This window comes from Gossypium raimondii, chromosome 6 (genome assembly GCF_025698545.1).
Source record: "Gossypium raimondii isolate GPD5lz chromosome 6, ASM2569854v1, whole genome shotgun sequence".
NCBI lineage: Eukaryota > Viridiplantae > Streptophyta > Magnoliopsida > Malvales > Malvaceae > Gossypium > Gossypium raimondii.
In genome coordinates, this window is record NC_068570.1 from 795,269 (window position 1) to 813,715 (window position 18,447).

Consider the following 18,447-nt stretch of genomic DNA (forward strand, 5'->3'; position numbering starts at 1 on the left):
ACGATCGTATTCGAATTTTGAAATCTTAAAATAAAGAACTAAATTTATAGAAATAAAAGTACAAAAAAAATTAAATTTTAAATTTACGAAAAGTACAAAATTTGTAACATATTTTAACCCACCAAATAATGATTTTTTGGAGTAAAAACCAAAGCTGAAAATTTATACCTCATGTCCCTTAAAAGGCTATATATATTTGTTACATAATAAGCCAAGGGCGGTTAGATCAACTAGCTGCCGGTGCGAGACAGATTGGCTCGGGTGTTATCTCGGGTCCAGACTGATCCGTACCGGTAGATTGAAGTTTATTGTCAAATCCCCACAATGTGGCGGATTTAATATCATCTTGGACCATTTGCTTTGAGAATTCTTCATGGTTATATTCCAATATGGCTTTTCCTCCAAAATCAGTTGGGAGATTTTCTTCGTCAAAATAGGATCTCATTAGCTCCACACTTTCTTTGTTTTTAGGGTACACAAATTTCACCTTTTGGAAGGTTTTGGCATCGAGGAAATATTTAACAATCTGTAGAAAAATGAAAGCAAAGTCCGATTAATCAAATTCGAAAATCCAAACTAAACTAAAATTAGAATATGCCATAAGTATATGTGCTTTTTAAAAATTTGGAATTTACTTACTATACTTTTATGTTCAGAATTAGACTCTTTATTTTTAGATTTCATAATTTAGATTTAACTGTTAACATTGACATTGTTATTATTATTTTTTAAATTTGTTAGTTTGAGATTTTGAAATAAAAAAATCACTTAATGGTCATGTAATTAAAAATATGACTTAATAAACTTGAATTTAACAATAAAAAAATTATTAAAAGTTGAACCCAATTTTTAAAATTTAAAATGTAAAGCGACTAAATTCTGAAAATAAAAATACCGGAATAAAATTCTAATTTTTTTAATAATACAAGAACTTATGGCATTTTGACCAATTAAAAAATACTCCAAATATTTAAAATAAGACTTAATTTAAAATAATTTGAACTCGAGTGTCAAGCCTAAACCTTAAACTAACCGAACCCGAAAATTTAAAACCTACTAAAAAAACCCAAGTTGCCCAATTGACCATAACAAGTGATAATGCTGGTGTAAATGCACTGATGTTATCTCCATTTAAGTGACATTCAACACTCAAGAATTCAGAAATGTTGTTTTACAATGCATTAGAATTTCATACCTTCCAAAATGCTTCGAAAATTCTTGGCGGATTGTATAGAACCGCCATCGCCAACCTTTCGGGATAGTGGTTTTGTAACACGTTAATGGTGTCGCGAGCGGACTTGATCGGAACACTCGTGCTCAAGCTCCAGCCGGTGAAATCTATCAACCATACCATCTGTTCTTGACCCTCTGGAAGGTTTAATATAGCATTCTCAATCATATACACCAAATGACGGAGCTGATTGTCTAAGGATGTAGTGTTCTGCAACGTATCGGGACATGTTAGTTACGGATAACTCGAAAAAGGATTTCGGTTTTCGATTTAACTGAAGTTTATTACCTGTTTTCCCGGTCGCAATATAAGAACAGTCCTACCGTCTCGGTCGTGAAAATTTGCTCGGTATACTTTTCCAGTCTCGCCTTCTACTGCAATTTCATGCTGGCAACAAAATAAATAAATAAAGAAATTAATCACCACCATTTATGATTTAATTCTCTTTTTACTTAACATTCAAAGGAAGAACAATATGTTACCCAACGTATTTCCTCAGGCTTATAGGTTGATCTCCATTTGAGTGTCTCTTCCAGCATTTTCTTCGATTTGTCGACATTCCAGTTTCGTGCCTCCAAGTATCTCCTCAAGCAGGCATCGGTGCAATATTTCAAACCGCGGTCGGATAGTGGTCTGAGTGCGGCTCTAAGCTCCTTAACCTGCTTGTAAGTAAAAGCAAATATCAACCAAGACAACAGAAAATATGTTTCACCCCAAAGCTGGCATTTGATGCCCTAGCTAGCTAATGGAGAGACTAACAGAAGGACCTTATTAATACAATACTAATACTCCAAGAACTAATTAGAACATTTTAAAGTTTATTTAAGGCAGCAAATGGAGATTTGTAGACAAAAACAGAGGTTCTGCCATAGTTAAACAAATTCACTTGCAGTAAAAACCTTATTACCTTAGATTCATGCTGCAATGAATCATTCTGTTGGTTATGATGAGAATGGCTCCATCTACTAAACATTGTGACTGAAGCTAGAAATCTAGCAAAAACCTAGTGCAACCTGCAAAACATTGCATAACACTAAATTGGAACTAATTATTAAGAATTAAACAATCTCAAAGAAAACCAGACAAGTTGAGAGGAGATGACTCTTTCCAGAGAAATTTGTAAAGTGTTGTCTATCCAGAGTAACAGACCCCTCAAGGGATAGGTATAGTACTCGAATCAAGCCGAGGTTCACAGAATGAGTGCTTTAGGCAGACCACACTTTTGGAGACTTCTTCATATGGAGTTAACCTCCCCTCAACCAGACAATAAACAAATAGACACAAAATCACATCCAATAAAGCAACAAAGTAGAGGAACAAATATGATTTAGATCAGGAAATTTAGGGGTAGGTAAAAATATAATGATCGTCTTTGTATTATGTGTTAAATTGTATTTTACCTCTCTACTAAAAAAATTGGCAAATTAGTCCATACAAATTAGATCAAAGAGCAAATGAGTTTTTTCTGTTAAAAATTTCATCCATTTATATTGTTAAAAACTGGCATGGCTGACAGAATAACCAAACAGTAACACATGATATGCCACATATACCTTGTGTTGACATACAAAGACTAATTTTTAACAATAGAAATACATGTAAATTTTAAAAGAAGGCCAATTTACTCTTTAATTTAAAGTATAAAGACTAATTTAACTATTTTTTGAGTAGAGAGAACAAAATACAATTTGACTCCGACTCCTAGTACAAGGGCTTCTACGATACTTTTATCATCAATATACAATCCAAACAACAAAAAGCAAACTTTAATAATGGAAAAGATTCTTCAAAGTCAAGCAGCTAATGAAAGTCTATGGAACTTGACATGATACATGGGGAAAAATTCAGGGAGAAAAAAGATATACCTATGGAACACAGACGAAATCTTAGGACATTAAACTTTGTATAAACGACCAGAAAAAGAGCCAACCTGGTTTCATTTATTGCATCATATTCAGCATTAGATTTACAAGCATTAATTTTCACAGTAACAGTAAAACTAGATCACACAATTTTACAAGTTAAATCAATGGAAAAGGCATGATTCAACAACGGCTAAAACCTTCTAACTACTTAAAAAAAGGAATAAGATTCTTTATTCAACGATGCCATTATTAAGGGAGAAAAATAATGCCTGCTACCTTGAACATGGGAAAGTAATAATAAAATACTTAGGGCGGTCCTGAATCAGTGAACCTTACTCTATAGATCGTGGCACCACTAGTTTGACCAAAGTATAGTTTGGATTCAACTAAAATAATTTAACATAATGAAAGAGCATTTTTCCTGTTGATGAAAAAGACAGAATTAAAACTAGAGTAAACCATAAAATACCAGGAAAAAGCTTCTGCATTCATAAAAAAAAATCTCTAGAACTAGGCTTTAAAAATTCAGTAAAAGTCATTCAACATGAAAATATGATAAAATAAAAGGGTATTCTAAGAATTAAGCTTTATTTTTAACGAAAATACATAGAATTAAGCTGGGTAAACCATAAAATACCAGGAAAAAGCTTCTGCATTCATAAAAAAGAAAAATCTATAGAACTTAGGCTGTAAAAATTCAGTAAAAAGTCATTCGACATGTAAATATGATAAAACAAACTACAAAAAAAGGGTATTCAAAGAATTAAGCTTTAATTTTTATGAAAATACAGAGAATTAAGCTCGGGTAAACCATAAAATACCAGGAAAAGCTTCTGCATTCATGAAAAAATCTCTAGAACTAGGCTGTAAAAGATTCGGTAAAAATCATCCAACATGTAAATATGATCAAAAAACAGACAGGGTATTCAAAGAATTAAGCTCGGGTAAACCATAAAATACCAAGAAAAGCTTCTGCATTCATAAAAAAGATCTCTAGAACTAGGCTGTAAATAATTCAGTAAAAACCACTCAACATGTAAATATGATAAAGAAACAAAAAGGGTAGAGTGGAGATGAAAAAAAGAAAAAAAAAAAAGAAACTAAAGCTGCAGCCTTGAAGTAAAACAAGAACAGACCTTCCTTGAGTCTTGCCTGAGAAAAGAAACAGAGCAAAGACACTATTAAGCTTAAAAGACAAGAAAAAGGGTTTGATCACTTGATGTTGATTTTTTTTTATCACGAAAGTAGCATGGAATTCTTCAACATGCCAAAACCAGTAAGTGAGTAGGTATGGCTTTTTATGGTTTTTTGGTCCAGAGATATTTCTTAAAAAAGAGTAGCAAAAGGTGCACGGTATTCGTGGTAAAGGAGACTTGGTTGATGTTTTATGGGTTTAGATTTTTCGGACAGGTGTTAAGGCCAAATGTTATTGCTGTCAATTTTATGACAGATTTGCAGGAAGCAGAACCTATAATTTTATGGTGAAGAAAAACTCTTCATTTTCAGATTTCAGACAGAGAGTAGACAACAGAATTTAACATGGGCAGACTGGGTAAGTAAATCTCTTTCTCACATATATATTGGAGAAGTTTATTGGTTCTTTCCAATTTTGTCGCAAGTGCATTAAATAGTGAAATCTTACCTTTCATTTAAATATTTTTTTTAAAGAGGTAACAGTTACTTTTAACCTCTACAACTTTCCTATTTTAAATCTCTTGATTTCTTTTTTCATATTAATTCTGAAATTTGGATTTTATTAAAATATGATAACATCATACTTTGTTATTCTACTTGATTTTTCTAATTTTTTTATTTTATATAATTTTATAAAATTTTCTGAAAAAATCTCCTAATGCTAAATACAAAATTCATCTAATCTATAACTAATATTATCATAAAAGTAGGACCAAATTATATCAAATTAAGATATAAAATCAAATCTCAGCACAACAAAAGTATTAAAATAAGGATTTAACCATTATTTTATAATAACAGTAAAAATCTAAACACGTTTCGTGTGAAAAAATCCTTAAAATCATTACCTCATTTTACCAAATATTACATTATTAAAATTTTATTTTTTTATATTATTTAAGTATAACTCACGTATTTTTATATTACCACACGTTCTAAACATCATGTTCAAAATTTTTGTTTTAAAGTCTAAACTATATCAAAACTTTTTATTTAAAAAAAAGTGTTAGCATTTAGATGGAAACAAAGTCAACCATTGTATTTTATAGTGGACAAAAGGGAAAGAAAATAAAAAAAGAAAGAACAAATAGGAAATGAGACCCGGCGCCAGCCACAGGACACTACAGTTTAAAACAAGGTGGACACGTCGAAAGGAGAATTTAAAAATCGTGGGGGAAAAAAGGGCCAAAAAGGAGTTGCAATTTGTGTGAGGATAAGAATGGGTTGATGCTGCTGAGGTAAAAGGCATCAGATTCCATTCTTATATTAAATATGAATATACAATTTATGTAACACAGCAAGCCGTCCATGGCACATGATATTAGCAATGGAATCTGCTGCAAATTTCATAATTATTGATGTACAAAACATTACCACGATTATTTGACCGAGTTTAAATAAACAAAATATTAAAAATTTATAAAATTTAAAAATAAAAAATAATTTAATTAAAATTTTAATTTAACTCAACTGATTTTAAATAATTTTTAATTTATAAATTTAACTATTTCTATTCCAATCGATTCTCGATTGGTTTCGATCTAATCTAAATTAAACTAACATTGAATATTATTGATATAATGACCTTACTTTCCAAGTCATAATATACAATTTTGTATGACTTAATACATAATTTTGCCCTTGTATAATAAACAATTGCTTAATACTTCGAGAATTTTTGATTGGTTCATTTCACCACCACATTATTAACTCATCAATTTTTCGTTAAAAGAGAAAGCTAACTTGACAATAAGCAGTCTATGCCAAGTTATAATAAATCAAATTTGTCTGAGAAAATGAAATTTTCATAATTCATTTTCTGAAATCATATTTTTGAAACTTGTAATTATACAAAAAAAAATAAAAATTATGAAATCTGGTGAGGTACGGAATGAAAGTATAAGTATCAAATTGACCAAAAATTTATCAAAGTACCAATTTTTATCTATTGTATAATGGCCAAAATTAGGCATTACACTAATTTGGGATTGTTCTCTTAATCCATATGTAGAAGTGAGTTGGGTAATTTTTGAACTATGCATGATAATTTGGTTCGATTAGATTTAATTCTTAATTTTTCATATTAATTTTGAATTTAAATTTATTTTGATAAAATAAGTTTTGTTTTATAATTTTAAACATTATTTTATTAAATTTTAAAGTCTTTTTATAAATACTTCTAAAAAATAAATTTCAAGTAAATAAAAAGCTCTTCAATGGTATTTTTTGAAAAATGTTTAAAAACATTTATTGTTACATCATAAAAATTAAATTAATTGTGAATTAAATAAAAATAGAATTCAACTCAATTTGAGTGACAACAAATTTTCAACTTGTATTCGACAAATTATCGAAACACCCTGATTCATGTCTATTTTTTATATCTCTTACTCAGCCTTACCCATAGGTTTCTAAAAGATCTATTATCTATTTTAAAAATGCATTTCTACCTGAGAAGTTTCGAGTTTGATTTTTTAAATTTAATAATTAAGAATAAGAATAGGATTATTAGGATTGAACTCAAACTCTCATACTACAAAATATAATATTCTAAACACAAAAAATTGTTGGCAAATTTGAATATATCAAATTACACTTGCAAGCAAAGGTGGACAGTAATAAAGGCCTAGAAGCCTTACCCTATGCCTTTCTATTTTTAAAAAATTAATTTTTTATTTTTATTCGAAATTCTCATAAAAATTTTAATTATATATTTTTAAACATTAAACTTCTAAATATTTTGAAAATTTTAGTTATTTCTTCCAAAGTTTAATCCCAAAATCCCCTATTGCTTGCAAATAGCTATGACTACCTAAAGAAAATAACTCTATATTATGCACATGAATTGAGCCCGATGGGTTCGGTTCGGATCCCTAAAAATAGTTTAACTATTAAGAGAGTTAAAGGGATCCATCAGTCCACAAACCTCAATTTTTGAGCTTATGGATCCACATCAGGTTAACAGGTATGGGTTCTAATTCCTTCAGTAAATATATCCCCAAAGCTCTTTGAGTAATAAATAGGGCCCAGAGTATTGGAGTTACCAGCCTAGTCTACACCAAAAAGTGCAAGAGCTGAGAAGAAAAAATCAACTGAAAATCCATTCGAATTTGTGATGTCTGGATTTAAAATATAAGTTGAAAACTATGGTTACGTAAACCGAATACTATTTTTATTTAATTTTAATTTTTCATAATGTAAAAATAAATATTTATATTTGAAACGATGAAAACAATTTTAAAGCACTATATAAAAAATATTTGTCAAAAATATTATATAAAGATTACTGATTATTTTTTATTTATTTAAAATTAATTTTAAATAAATATTTATGAAAGACTTTAAAATTTTATTAAATAATATTTAAAAACCACGTATAAAAATTTAACCTTAATAATAATAAAAAATTGAACCGAAGTAAATTATCATAAAAAAGTTTAAAATTTCCGATTTCAACCAAACCGAAATCATCCCTAAACATTGCATACTCATTTCCTCCTCCAAGTTCCAAACAGCTGGACTCAACAGTCCACTAGGGTGTCTTCCTAGTCACTCTATTTTGCACCCTAATCACTACTTTATCATAACCAATGAAAATTGCGGGCAATTTATCAAAAAAAAGTCAATTTTTTTTAAATTTATCGAAATGGGCCCAGTTTTTTATTATTTACCGGAATGAGCCCCTTTCCCCTAAATCGCGTCCACGTCAGCGCGAAGTCAGGGGATGTGTCAGCAAATCATGTCCACGTCAGCGCGCTTTACTGACGTGGCAACAAACCGCGGCCTTCAAAACGCGATATGTGTCCAAGTGGGCAAAGTGCGCTGACGTGGACGCGATTTGCTGAAACGTGACCCGCCCCTGGGGACGTGATTTCGCCATCTTTTCCACGTTAGGATTTTTAGGGTTTTCCGAATTTTTCAGGTTTTGGAGAGAAAAGTAAACAAATAAGGGATTAGAGTTTAGGGTTTCGTAATTAAATTAATTAAAATTTATTCAAAATTGGATTACGTTTCGTGTTTATAGGTTTTTAAGATAAAATCAAAGCAGGATGATTATCAGAAGGATTTTTGCAGTCGCGCCCGCATGTACGCGCTTTTGCTACAGTAGGTCCTAGAAAATAATTTCGAGTTGACGTTTCTGAGCAAATAGTATAAAATCGCTTCTACCAGGATGTTTTATGAGAAGAATTTGTGAAATCGCGCCCACGTGGACGCGCTTTTGCTATAGTAGGTCCTGAAAAATTATTTCGAGTTGACGTTTCTGAGCAAGTAGTATAAAAAAACGCTTCAAGCAGGATGCTATTTGAGAAGAATTTCTGAAATCGCGCCCTCGTGGACACGCTTTTGCTACAGTTGGTCCTGAAAGAAATAATTTCGAGTTGACGTTTCTAAGCAAATAGTATAAAATCACTTCTAGCAGAATGCTTTATGAGAAGAATTTGTGAAATTGCGCCAACGTGGACGCGCTTTTGCTACAGTAGCATGTTTGGGCTGAGGCTATAAATGAGGCAAAAAATGTTCTCAGAATGCATAAGTCACAGCAGAAACAATTTAGAGAGGCAAACAATTTAGAGAAATTTAAAAAGAAATTGAGAGAAATTTTTTTCAGTTTAAAAAAAATCAAATTTTTTTAAATTATTTAAAAATAGGGATTTAAGAGAAATTTAAAAGGAAATTGAGAGCTAATTGAGATTAAATATAAATTTGAGAGAAATTTGGAAGAAAATTGAGAGCTAATTGAGATTAAATATAAATTTGAGAGGAAATTTGAGAGAGGATTTGGTTGTGAAAAAAAATAGGAGGGGGATATTTATAGGGTTTAAATTTTTTGACCGTTTGGGGGAAGGGAACGGTCAAATTTTTGACCGTTGCACTATTCACGTGCGGTCTAAATCGCGTCCTCATGGACGCTCCACGTCAGCAAATCGTGTCCACGTCAGCATAGCGCCCTGACGTGAACGCGATTTGCTGACACATCCCCTGACTTCGTGCTAATATGGACGCGATTTAGGGGAAAGGGGCCCATTCCGGTAAATAATAAAATACCAGCCCATTTAGATAAATTTAAAAAATTTGGCTTTTTTTAGTATTTTGCCTGAAAATTGCAATGGGCACAATGAAAATGCATTGGGGAGTAAAAGAAAGGTGAAGTTATGTTAAATCCCTCTAAAATTTATAAAATTATAAATTAATATAAATAAAATTATGTTTTTTACCTTTCAAATTTTAGAATTTCATTCTACCTCTAAATTTTCTTTCTACCCTCGCCTCCAATGCATATTGCTAACAAAGTTTCAAAATTATAATTTGAAGCTAAACACTAAAAGGTAGTTGTAAAATACTAAAGGTAGTTGTAAAATTTTAAAGAAGAATTTAATGACAAGGTATTCAATTTCGCACTAATTTCAATCACATTAGTTAGTGTACACCAACCCAATAATAAACTACATAAGGTACTTTTGCCCAAATCCAATCGTAACAATAAAAAAAATGTGTATTAAATGAAGCATAAGTAAAGTGGAAAAAATGTAAATTAACATATATGGAATAATCATGTTATTTAATGTATTAAATAATCGTGTTGATTAATGCATGAGTTATTTTGAATTTTTGTTCATAAATTTTATATAATTGATAAATATTTTATATTTAAAATTTATTGAATATTTTAAAATATCAATAATTTTAAAATGATAATCAAAAGATGGCATAGCAAAAGGGTAGGTACCCTTGGCTAACGGATTAATTACTATTATAGTACTTTCTAAATGTAAATAGTTTAATTTAATCCTTTTTAACTTGTTTTAAATAGAAAAATTATAATTTTAATCCTTTTTAAAATTAAAAGGTATAATTTAAGTCATTTCAATACAAAATTTTTAGCTTGAGCCTCTTCAATTTTTTTAAATTGTATTTCAATCCCATCACATAATTCCTAACTTTTATCTTGCGAAAAGAGACTAATACGTATAGCTACCTTTCAATTTGATTTGGTGGTACAGCCTATCCTAATTTATGCCCTTATGTGCTAATAGTTCTAAATTCCATAAGAAGCCATTTCTTGTTGTAGACAACATAAAACAGAAATTCCTTCTGGTATCTTTTTTTTTTTTGTTATTTTATTTGTTTACCAAAATCAAATGGTGCCACATTCCTATCCAGTAGTTAGCTCAAGATAAAGACCAAAAAGTAGAAAAAAGGTATAAGGTACTTCCATCCACACATCATTAATTTGATGTTTTGTTGAGAAATATTTAATGTTAGCTCGATTTTCACTAATCACATTCAAATATCAGTAAAGCACAAGTATCTGAATTTCATTAAATATATAAAAATTTAAAATATATATATTCGTGTTAAATACTCACACATGATATTCAATTTAAAATTTGAGTAACATAAAGAAGGTTTAATTATACTCCTAATTTCTTAACTCTTCAATTTTTTTTAGAATTTTCAATTTTGAGTTAATCTTTTTCATTTTTTTGAATTTTTATATATTATTTTGATTTTTAGAAATATTTATATATTTTTGGGTGTTGTACAAAAATTATTTTTAAAATTATCAAAATTTTTCTAGAATATATAGTTTTTGAAATTTTGAGGCTTTTTTTGTAATTTTCTAAATTTTAACTATGGAATCATCCTTATTTAAGTAATTAAAAGAAAATGAAAACAAAAAGGAGGAGTTATTTCATTTCATCACCAAAGATTTATTACTTGACACCCCTTCTCCACCCAATTTTGGTTTCTTTTGTAATGGTGGGGTCAGTTTAAAGCTCTCATCTCTCTCCCAAAAGGGTCTCACTTAATGCTTCTCAGATCACCTTTCAAAAGCCTGCCATTGCTAACTATCTTTAATTTTATTCTGTTACTTTCAACTATAAGAATATCACACAAACCAAATGGATGGCTTAAATGTTGAGTTCACAATTTTTGTATTTTGGTGACCCAAAAAAACCTTAAAGACGGTGAAAGAATAAGAGGGATAGAGACCTTGTTTCCTTTTTTTCTTTAGAATTCTAAGTTACTCCACCAAATGGTCCAAAACCAGTGTTTAGGGATATGCCCCTAAGGGCAAATGCTGCCTATTGAACATTAGTTTTTGATGCAAAGGTTTTCAGGTGACTAATGAAAAAAGGGAGAAGATGCTGGTAATTGGTAAAGAAGGCTTGGGATGGAAGCCCTTTGAAAGGGAACTTTTTTTTTCTTCCAATGCTTGGATTAGAATCAAAGTCAGGAAATGCTTACAGAGACCACTCTAGAGAGAGAAAGAGAGCTAACTTTCACGTCAACCTATCTAAGATAAATTTTCAAACTCCATTTTCATTGCTAAGAGACTGGACTTCCCAACTTACCCAACTTTGAAAGAACTCTCCCAACTAAAAGAGAGAAAAAAACACAAAAACAAAAACATTCATGTTCCTACCTCTTATCTGTAAAAAGGTAATGAGCAAAACACAAATGTAAAAGAGATTCCATCTCAGACAGTGTTGAAGGGTTACCTTGTTTACCAAACATGGCTAAGAGATCAGATTTTGCTCAGAAGCTGTTAGATGATCTTCGGTTGCGAAAGGAGCGGATGGCTGCCTCTCAAAACACAAAGGGTTCAAATGCAATGGTTGCAGGTGAGTATTTTCCTGAAATATCTGCTAAAAACAAGCATGGTTTGGTCATGAACCAAAGAAGTCCAACATCCTTCCAAAACATAAGTCAAAAAACCCTGTATTCAACGTCTTCTAGATGTTAGAAAAAACAGGAGGCATGACTTACTGTCTGAACACTCACAGAAGTCATGCACATGCATTCAATTATTCAAATGTATATCCTAGTTTGAAAGCAGTTATTGATTCTAACTCCAATATAATTACTCTGATATAGCTGGCCCTTTTACCTGAAAAAAACCAATTCTTAGCTGTTGGGGACTTTGACCAAAGAAGTTTAGAGGGTGTAGAATCGTTTGATCTTTTCTTTTTTAAGGGAATCTAGCTTTGTCTGGTATACGTTGTGCAGCATAATTGCTCCACTTAGCTACCTCTTCCAGACTAATTGTCTCCAATTATGATTTGGAACCATTGCACCTAAAGTAAAACTTAAAAATGAGAGAACTTTTTATTGCATAGTATGACATAAAGGAGAGTTTACCAGGTTGGTGGTGTGTTTGATCCCTGTGTTAGGTAACTCAAATGCATAATTTACTCTGTTCCTTTTGTTGCGTGTTTGAGCAGATGCATATGCTTACTCCAAGTCAACCTATAAATCATCAAGGGAACCAAAGGCAGTCAAAGCTGTAAGTTTCCATTGATAAAGCATAGTCAGTTCATACAAGAAGATTAATTAGATAGTAAATTTTCATTTAGTTAAATGTTTGGCTCCTCCAGAGTGGTTTTAGAGCTGGAAGCACACAAAACAGGCCTAGCGGAGGCAAGAAATCAGTCACCACTGGGCAGACATCAAATCAGATTGTTCCTTTTGGTGGAGGCCATAAGGCGGAACAAATGGGAGATCTGTCAATGGCCCTGACTTTTGCACTCGAAAATGGAGGAAAGATAAGAACGGAGTCTTCCAGAAACAGTTCAATATTCAGTTTTCTACAAAACATTGGTAGGAGACAGATGGACTATGGGAAGATGGAAAGAGGAAACAGAGTAGTAAGTAGGCATCAGCCTTCAAGTAGCCAACTCCCTACTCTGTCTCATATACACATTGAAGAAATATCAAGGGGTGCACAAAAGTTAAATCAGATCCTCCGGGCCTGCTCTAATGGTCTCAACTTTGACAGATACTCGATAGAAATTGGACAGGAGCTGTTGAAAGGAGCAATGGATTTGCAAGAGTCTCTAAAGTTGCTTGTCGACATGCAGGAAGCTTCGGATTACTTGATAACACCACAGAGAAAAAGTCGGTTAACATTGCTAGAGGAGGATGAAGATGATGATGAGAACACCATCACAATAGCTGACCAGAAGCAATTGAGTAGACCAAGATTTTCTTTTGATAGACCCTCAAGAAAGTATAATGACATTCAAGAAGTTGCAAAGACAGAACTTAAGCTGAGGCTGGCAGCTCTTACCTACTCTACAGATGTTCCTAATTCCAAACATGAGAAGAAAGGTTTAGGTGCCTCAAATTTACGTTCTCACAAGCGATCAGTTAGCTGTGGTACTGATGTTAAAACTCTTAGTGTATTCTCAGAACAAAATCACTCAAGTTCATCGCAGTCCAAACAAGAAAAGTCCAGAATTCCAAATGTAATCGCAAGACTAATGGGGATTGAAGAACTTCCAGGAAATGTAGATTCAAAGGTCAGTACAAAAAAGGAGTCTGGAAATCAAAAATTAGAAGGGACAACTACAAAGAAACCTGCGAAGGGGAGTACCAAGAAGGCTGAACAAAGGGAAAAAGATTCCACAACCTCAGTTCTCCCACCAGCAAAACAGAAGGCAACACTACCCAGCAAGATTCCACTGGTTCAGGATACAGTTACATCACAAGCAGGAAAGACGTTGGCTACTAGAAATGGTAGCACAAGGGTTGATGTTCATGACAAGTTACCACCTCGAAAGGACTTGGAAGATGTAAAACCAGTGATAAGCTTGAGAAAAGGCATGATTAACGTAGACAAACGACAAAGTGACTCTGCCCAACTAAATCATAATTCTGGAAGTAGAAAAGAAATTCAGGAGAGAAACCATGATAGCATAAAGCACAGGGAGCAGAAGTACACTGAAAGAAGTGAAATCAAGGAACCAGTTTTCAAGGATGAGATGCAACAGATGATACCATATATGCATAAAAGATCAGAATCTACACTTACATTGCTAGAAAAGCCAGAGTACGGTGAAAGCATGCTTCATGGGGAAAATAGTTCTGCTAACAAGCTTCGTTTAGGCAATCAACAAAAGCTTCAAAATAATCATGGATTTCAACAGGTGCACATGCTCCAGAAATCTGAGCCTCAAGAGAAAAAGCGTCAACCGGAAGAAAGAGAACAACAAAAACAGAAATTGCAGGAGAAGAAACAAAAGAGACCTGAATCGGTATCTAGCAATATCTCCAAACCAATGTCTGGTGCAACCGATTTGCAAAAGAAGCAGCTGCAACTGAACCAAGCAGCAACTAGTAGGAAAGGCTCCACCGAACATACTGATGCAACACAACTCAATGGATTGGTGAATGGTAGGCACCAAGAAAATCCAGCCGGTGAGAGGAGTTCAAGAAACTTAAATTTCAAAATTAAAGATTCATTAAGCAGAAACTCCAGTCAGCATTCAACTCGAGGAGATGTAGAATCTGAATCAGCAAAAGCTCGCATCCCGTTTGCTGTGGATGAGAAACCTGTTCAAGTTCAAACAACAATAAATGGGAGAAGAGCAAAAGGGCATAAACTCGAGGTCCCTCGAAATATTGACGAAGCAAAGACCAAAAAGAGTGCAAATGTTTATAACATGCCGAGGACAATGAAGAATCAAAGTTCCAATTTGCAAGAGAGGAAACAGACAAGGCAGGAGAAACCTGCTATCTCAAGAGAAGCAGATCATGAAGCCAGCAGGTTCGAAGAAGCAGAAACACAGATCATTAGACCCAACGTGTCAGTAGCAAGCCCAAAATCATCACGCGTAGCACAAGAACTGCAGACAGAAGCACAAAAAGATTCAATTTTGCAGAGTCGTTTAGAAGATGAATGCCAAGGTCAAAATGAAGAACAAGTTTTAGCTACAAAACATAGCGTAAGATCGCCATAACTGTACTCATTAACCAACTATATTAGTCAAAGCCCAAATAACTGTTTCGATCTTATGCAGTGTCAGAATACAGTGCCAACATTTACAAAAGAACAGCAAAATCAAGAACCTGGTTTTGGCAGAGACGATGAACATGAGGTTAAAGATAGTGTATCTGATCCACTTCAAGGTAAGTACAATTTTGCAGATCTTTTCTCAAATTTTCAAATTACAATTCATGAATGGTTTTTTTTTTTTTTCTCATTTTTTTCATTTAACTGAAGTGTCTAAAAAGATGAGCTTACACCAACTTCTAACAACTACTACTTCAGAAAAAGTGAATGCACATAAAAACAAACATGCATAATTTCCCACTTCACTATATGGAAACTAACCGAAAATAGTCGACTACATGCATAAGATACCACCCTCTTAAGGAAACCTCAATTCTTCTAATCATTCTATCAATTACGGCATGGTAATAGCAGTATCAGATGTTTTCCTTTTTATTGTTTCTGGAGGGGTGGTTTTGGAAGAGGAAGAAACTTATCTGCTAAAGTTCATTGCTTTTTAGGAACTCGTGAAGAGAGCACAGAAAATTCTTGCATCCCACAGCCACAGAAACAAAGAACTTCTATGGCAAAGAAGCCAGAGCCACTAACAGAAAGTGAAAATCACCTCAAGCAGATACTTCTGAAAAGCCAACTATTTATGAACACAGCAGAGGCGCTTTTCAAACTCAACATTCCTATCAGCATTCTTCATTCAAACAGCTACGACCATCACATCGACCAAGACAGCAAGCTCGTTTTAGACTGTGGCTACGAAGTAATGAAAAGGAAAGGAAGAAGGCAGGAACTAAGTGTTCACCCATTTCTAAAGGTACCCATCACTTCAAACAAAGCAAAATCCTTGGATGAGTTGGTCAAACAAATGTGCAAGGACTTTGATAAGTTGAAGTTATATGGAAAGGACGGGAGAGAAGATTCTCCCTTTGAAGACTACCAACCCAAAATGCTTGAGGCTGATGTCAACAACAAGGAACCAGATCTGAATTGTATGTGGGACTTGGGTTGGAATAACGCCATGTTTGGGTTTCTTGAGAAAGATGATGTTATCAAAGATGTTGAGAAGTATGTGCTTAATGGACTCCTAGATGAGATTACCAGAGAACTTTTCACAAGCATAACTGTCACAGTTTAATTGTAAAACCAAAAAAAAAAAAAAAAAAAACAAATTAAGCATAATTGCCTGGTTTTGATGTTTCTGTTTGTATCACTAAGAAAAAATTTTCGATAGCTATTTCTTTCCCTGTAAAGTACCTAAATCTGTGATTCTTATTTGCATATTTCCAGTTTCCAATTGTTTTGCATATAAATAATGATTACTCCATCTCTCCCTCCCTTGAAAGTACTGTTTTATCTAGTTCTATATACATTTAAAGGCAAATTTTATCACAAAACTGAATGCGTAACCTTAATAACCTAACAAAATTTCAGATCATTACCAATATATATAAAATCATAATTGCCTGGTTTTGATGTTTCTATTTGTATCACTGAGAAAAAAAATTGATAGCTATTTCTTTCCCTGAAAACTACCTAAAAATGTGATCCTTATTTGCATATTTCCAGTTTTCAATTGTTTTGCATATAATTAACGATTACTTCATCTCTCCCTCCCTTGAAAGCACTGTTTTATTTATTTATATATGCAAATTTCATCACAAAGCTAAATGCATAACCTTAAAAACCTAACAAAATTTCAGATCATTTCCAAAACAGAAGGATCGTAATAGAATAATGGTCAAGCTTACCAGATCTTGATCTAGACGAAAATGAAATGGAAGATCGATTATCCGCACCCGTAATCTGCGCTGAATTTCAAAGATTTAACGTAAAATTTCGAAGAAACACCGAATATTGCACTTGAATTGCGAGAACTACTGTTTATTTTTTAATTTTTTATCCGAAATCCCTCGTAAATTCAAACTTCTCTTCTCTTTTTTTTTTATTCTTTTTTTGAATTTTCGTTGCATTTTCGCGCGGCAAAAAGCCAGAATTGTTACTCTTTTGTGCGAGGCCCAAAAATATTTTTTGGACCTGAATATAAAAACCCAGAGGGGGATCCTCATTAAGACTTAGGGGCCTTGGTCCCCAAAGTTTTTGAAAATTTTAGTTATATCCTTAAATTTTTCTGAAATTTTTAATTAGGTCTCCCTAAAATTTTTGAAAATTTTTAAATATTTCAATTAGACTCTTCAATTTTATTTTTATTTTTTGTAGATTTTCAGAAAACCTCTAAATTTTTGAAAGTTTTAATTAAACCTACCAACTTTTTTGAAAATTCTCACTGAAACCCTTAAAGTTTCTAAAAATTTTAACTAAGCCATTCAAAACTTAATTGCAAGATGCACCACTAAAAATCCCTAGACAATATTGTCATTTAGCCTATCATTTTGTGACATATTTATTATGTAATAATAAATATATTCATTAAAAGTACATGTAAAACATAAATTAATGTTTGGTTTAAATACTAAAATAGACATTTAACATTTAAATCTATTATGTGTGATTTTTTTAATTATAGGAATATAAAAAGGCAAAATAAAATAACACCACGATGATGTAACGTTCAAAGAATTATAGAGGCGTATTTACTAAGAGCGAATTACATTTTACTCTTTTTTACTTTAAAAAAAATGATAAATTAGTCCCTAGACATTTGATTAAAAAGCAATTTGATTTTTTTTGTTAAAACTTTCATCTATTTCTACTGTTAAAAATTGGCGTGATTGACAAAATAACTAGATAACTACACATGGCATGCTACGTGTACCTTATGCTGACGTGCAGGGACTAGTTTCTAATAATAAAAATGGATGGAATTGTTGATTGAATGACCAAATTACTCTTTGATCTAACTTATAGGGGCTAATTTGATTATTATTTTTAGTTGAGGAAGCAAAATACAATATAACTCTTAATATAAGTCCTTGACTCATTGTTCTTTTATGCCATTTAAGTAAAAAAAAAAAAAAAACCTCTTTGAAGAAGTGGCCCTTCTAATTCAAAAGGTTGAATTCTGCTATTAGTCACTGTAATTTGTGAGTTATGAATTTAGTCTGTGCACTTTAATTTAATTGAATTTAGTCCCTATACATTGGCGCAATGGTTATTTTTAGTTACTGTACTTTTTGAATTTTGAAATTTTAGTATTGACCCAAACGAAAGCAATTAATTTCATTTGGTTAAATCAATTATTAGTCCTGTACTGTGCATACAATTGTATATTTCGTCCATATTCTCCAACTAGGTCATTCTAAGTCCCTGTACTTTCAAAATTTGAAATTTTAGTCTTAGTGTAAATAACAGTCGTTAATCTATTAACTAGATTTGTAATGAATAATATGTGAAAATAATAAGCTAAC

General features: G+C 32.2%; 2 protein-coding genes across 6 annotated transcripts; one reads left to right on the forward strand and one right to left on the reverse strand.

The window, feature by feature from the left end:
- Positions 1-59: 59 nt before the first annotated feature.
- Positions 60-11,934, reverse strand: LOC105773150 (uncharacterized). Of its 5 annotated transcripts, none has more exons than XM_052632346.1 (7): positions 11,796-11,859; positions 3,097-3,161; positions 2,139-2,244; positions 1,714-1,890; positions 1,520-1,618; positions 1,196-1,441; positions 60-526 (listed from the first exon to the last, which is right to left on the reverse strand). In XM_052632346.1, the coding sequence occupies exons 3-7, from the start codon at positions 2,202-2,204 to the stop codon at positions 227-229; spliced, it is 888 nt and encodes a 295-aa protein (XP_052488306.1). In that variant the 5' UTR covers positions 2,205-2,244; positions 3,097-3,161; positions 11,796-11,859; the 3' UTR covers positions 60-226. The 5 variants fall into 5 exon arrangements, with proteins under 5 accessions (XP_052488306.1, XP_012450298.1, XP_012450295.1 ...); XM_012594844.2 differs by lacking the exon at positions 11,796-11,859 and adding an exon at positions 4,233-4,656; XM_012594841.2 differs by lacking the exon at positions 3,097-3,161 and having other exon boundaries at positions 11,796-11,934.
- Positions 11,775-16,376, forward strand: LOC105773149 (uncharacterized). Its single transcript, XM_012594833.2, has 5 exons — positions 11,775-11,918; positions 12,519-12,580; positions 12,672-15,020; positions 15,096-15,204; positions 15,589-16,376. Exons 1-5 carry the CDS (start codon positions 11,810-11,812, stop codon positions 16,215-16,217), a joined length of 3,258 nt encoding a protein of 1,085 aa, XP_012450287.1. The 5' UTR covers positions 11,775-11,809; the 3' UTR covers positions 16,218-16,376.
- Positions 16,377-18,447: the final 2,071 nt, after the last annotated feature.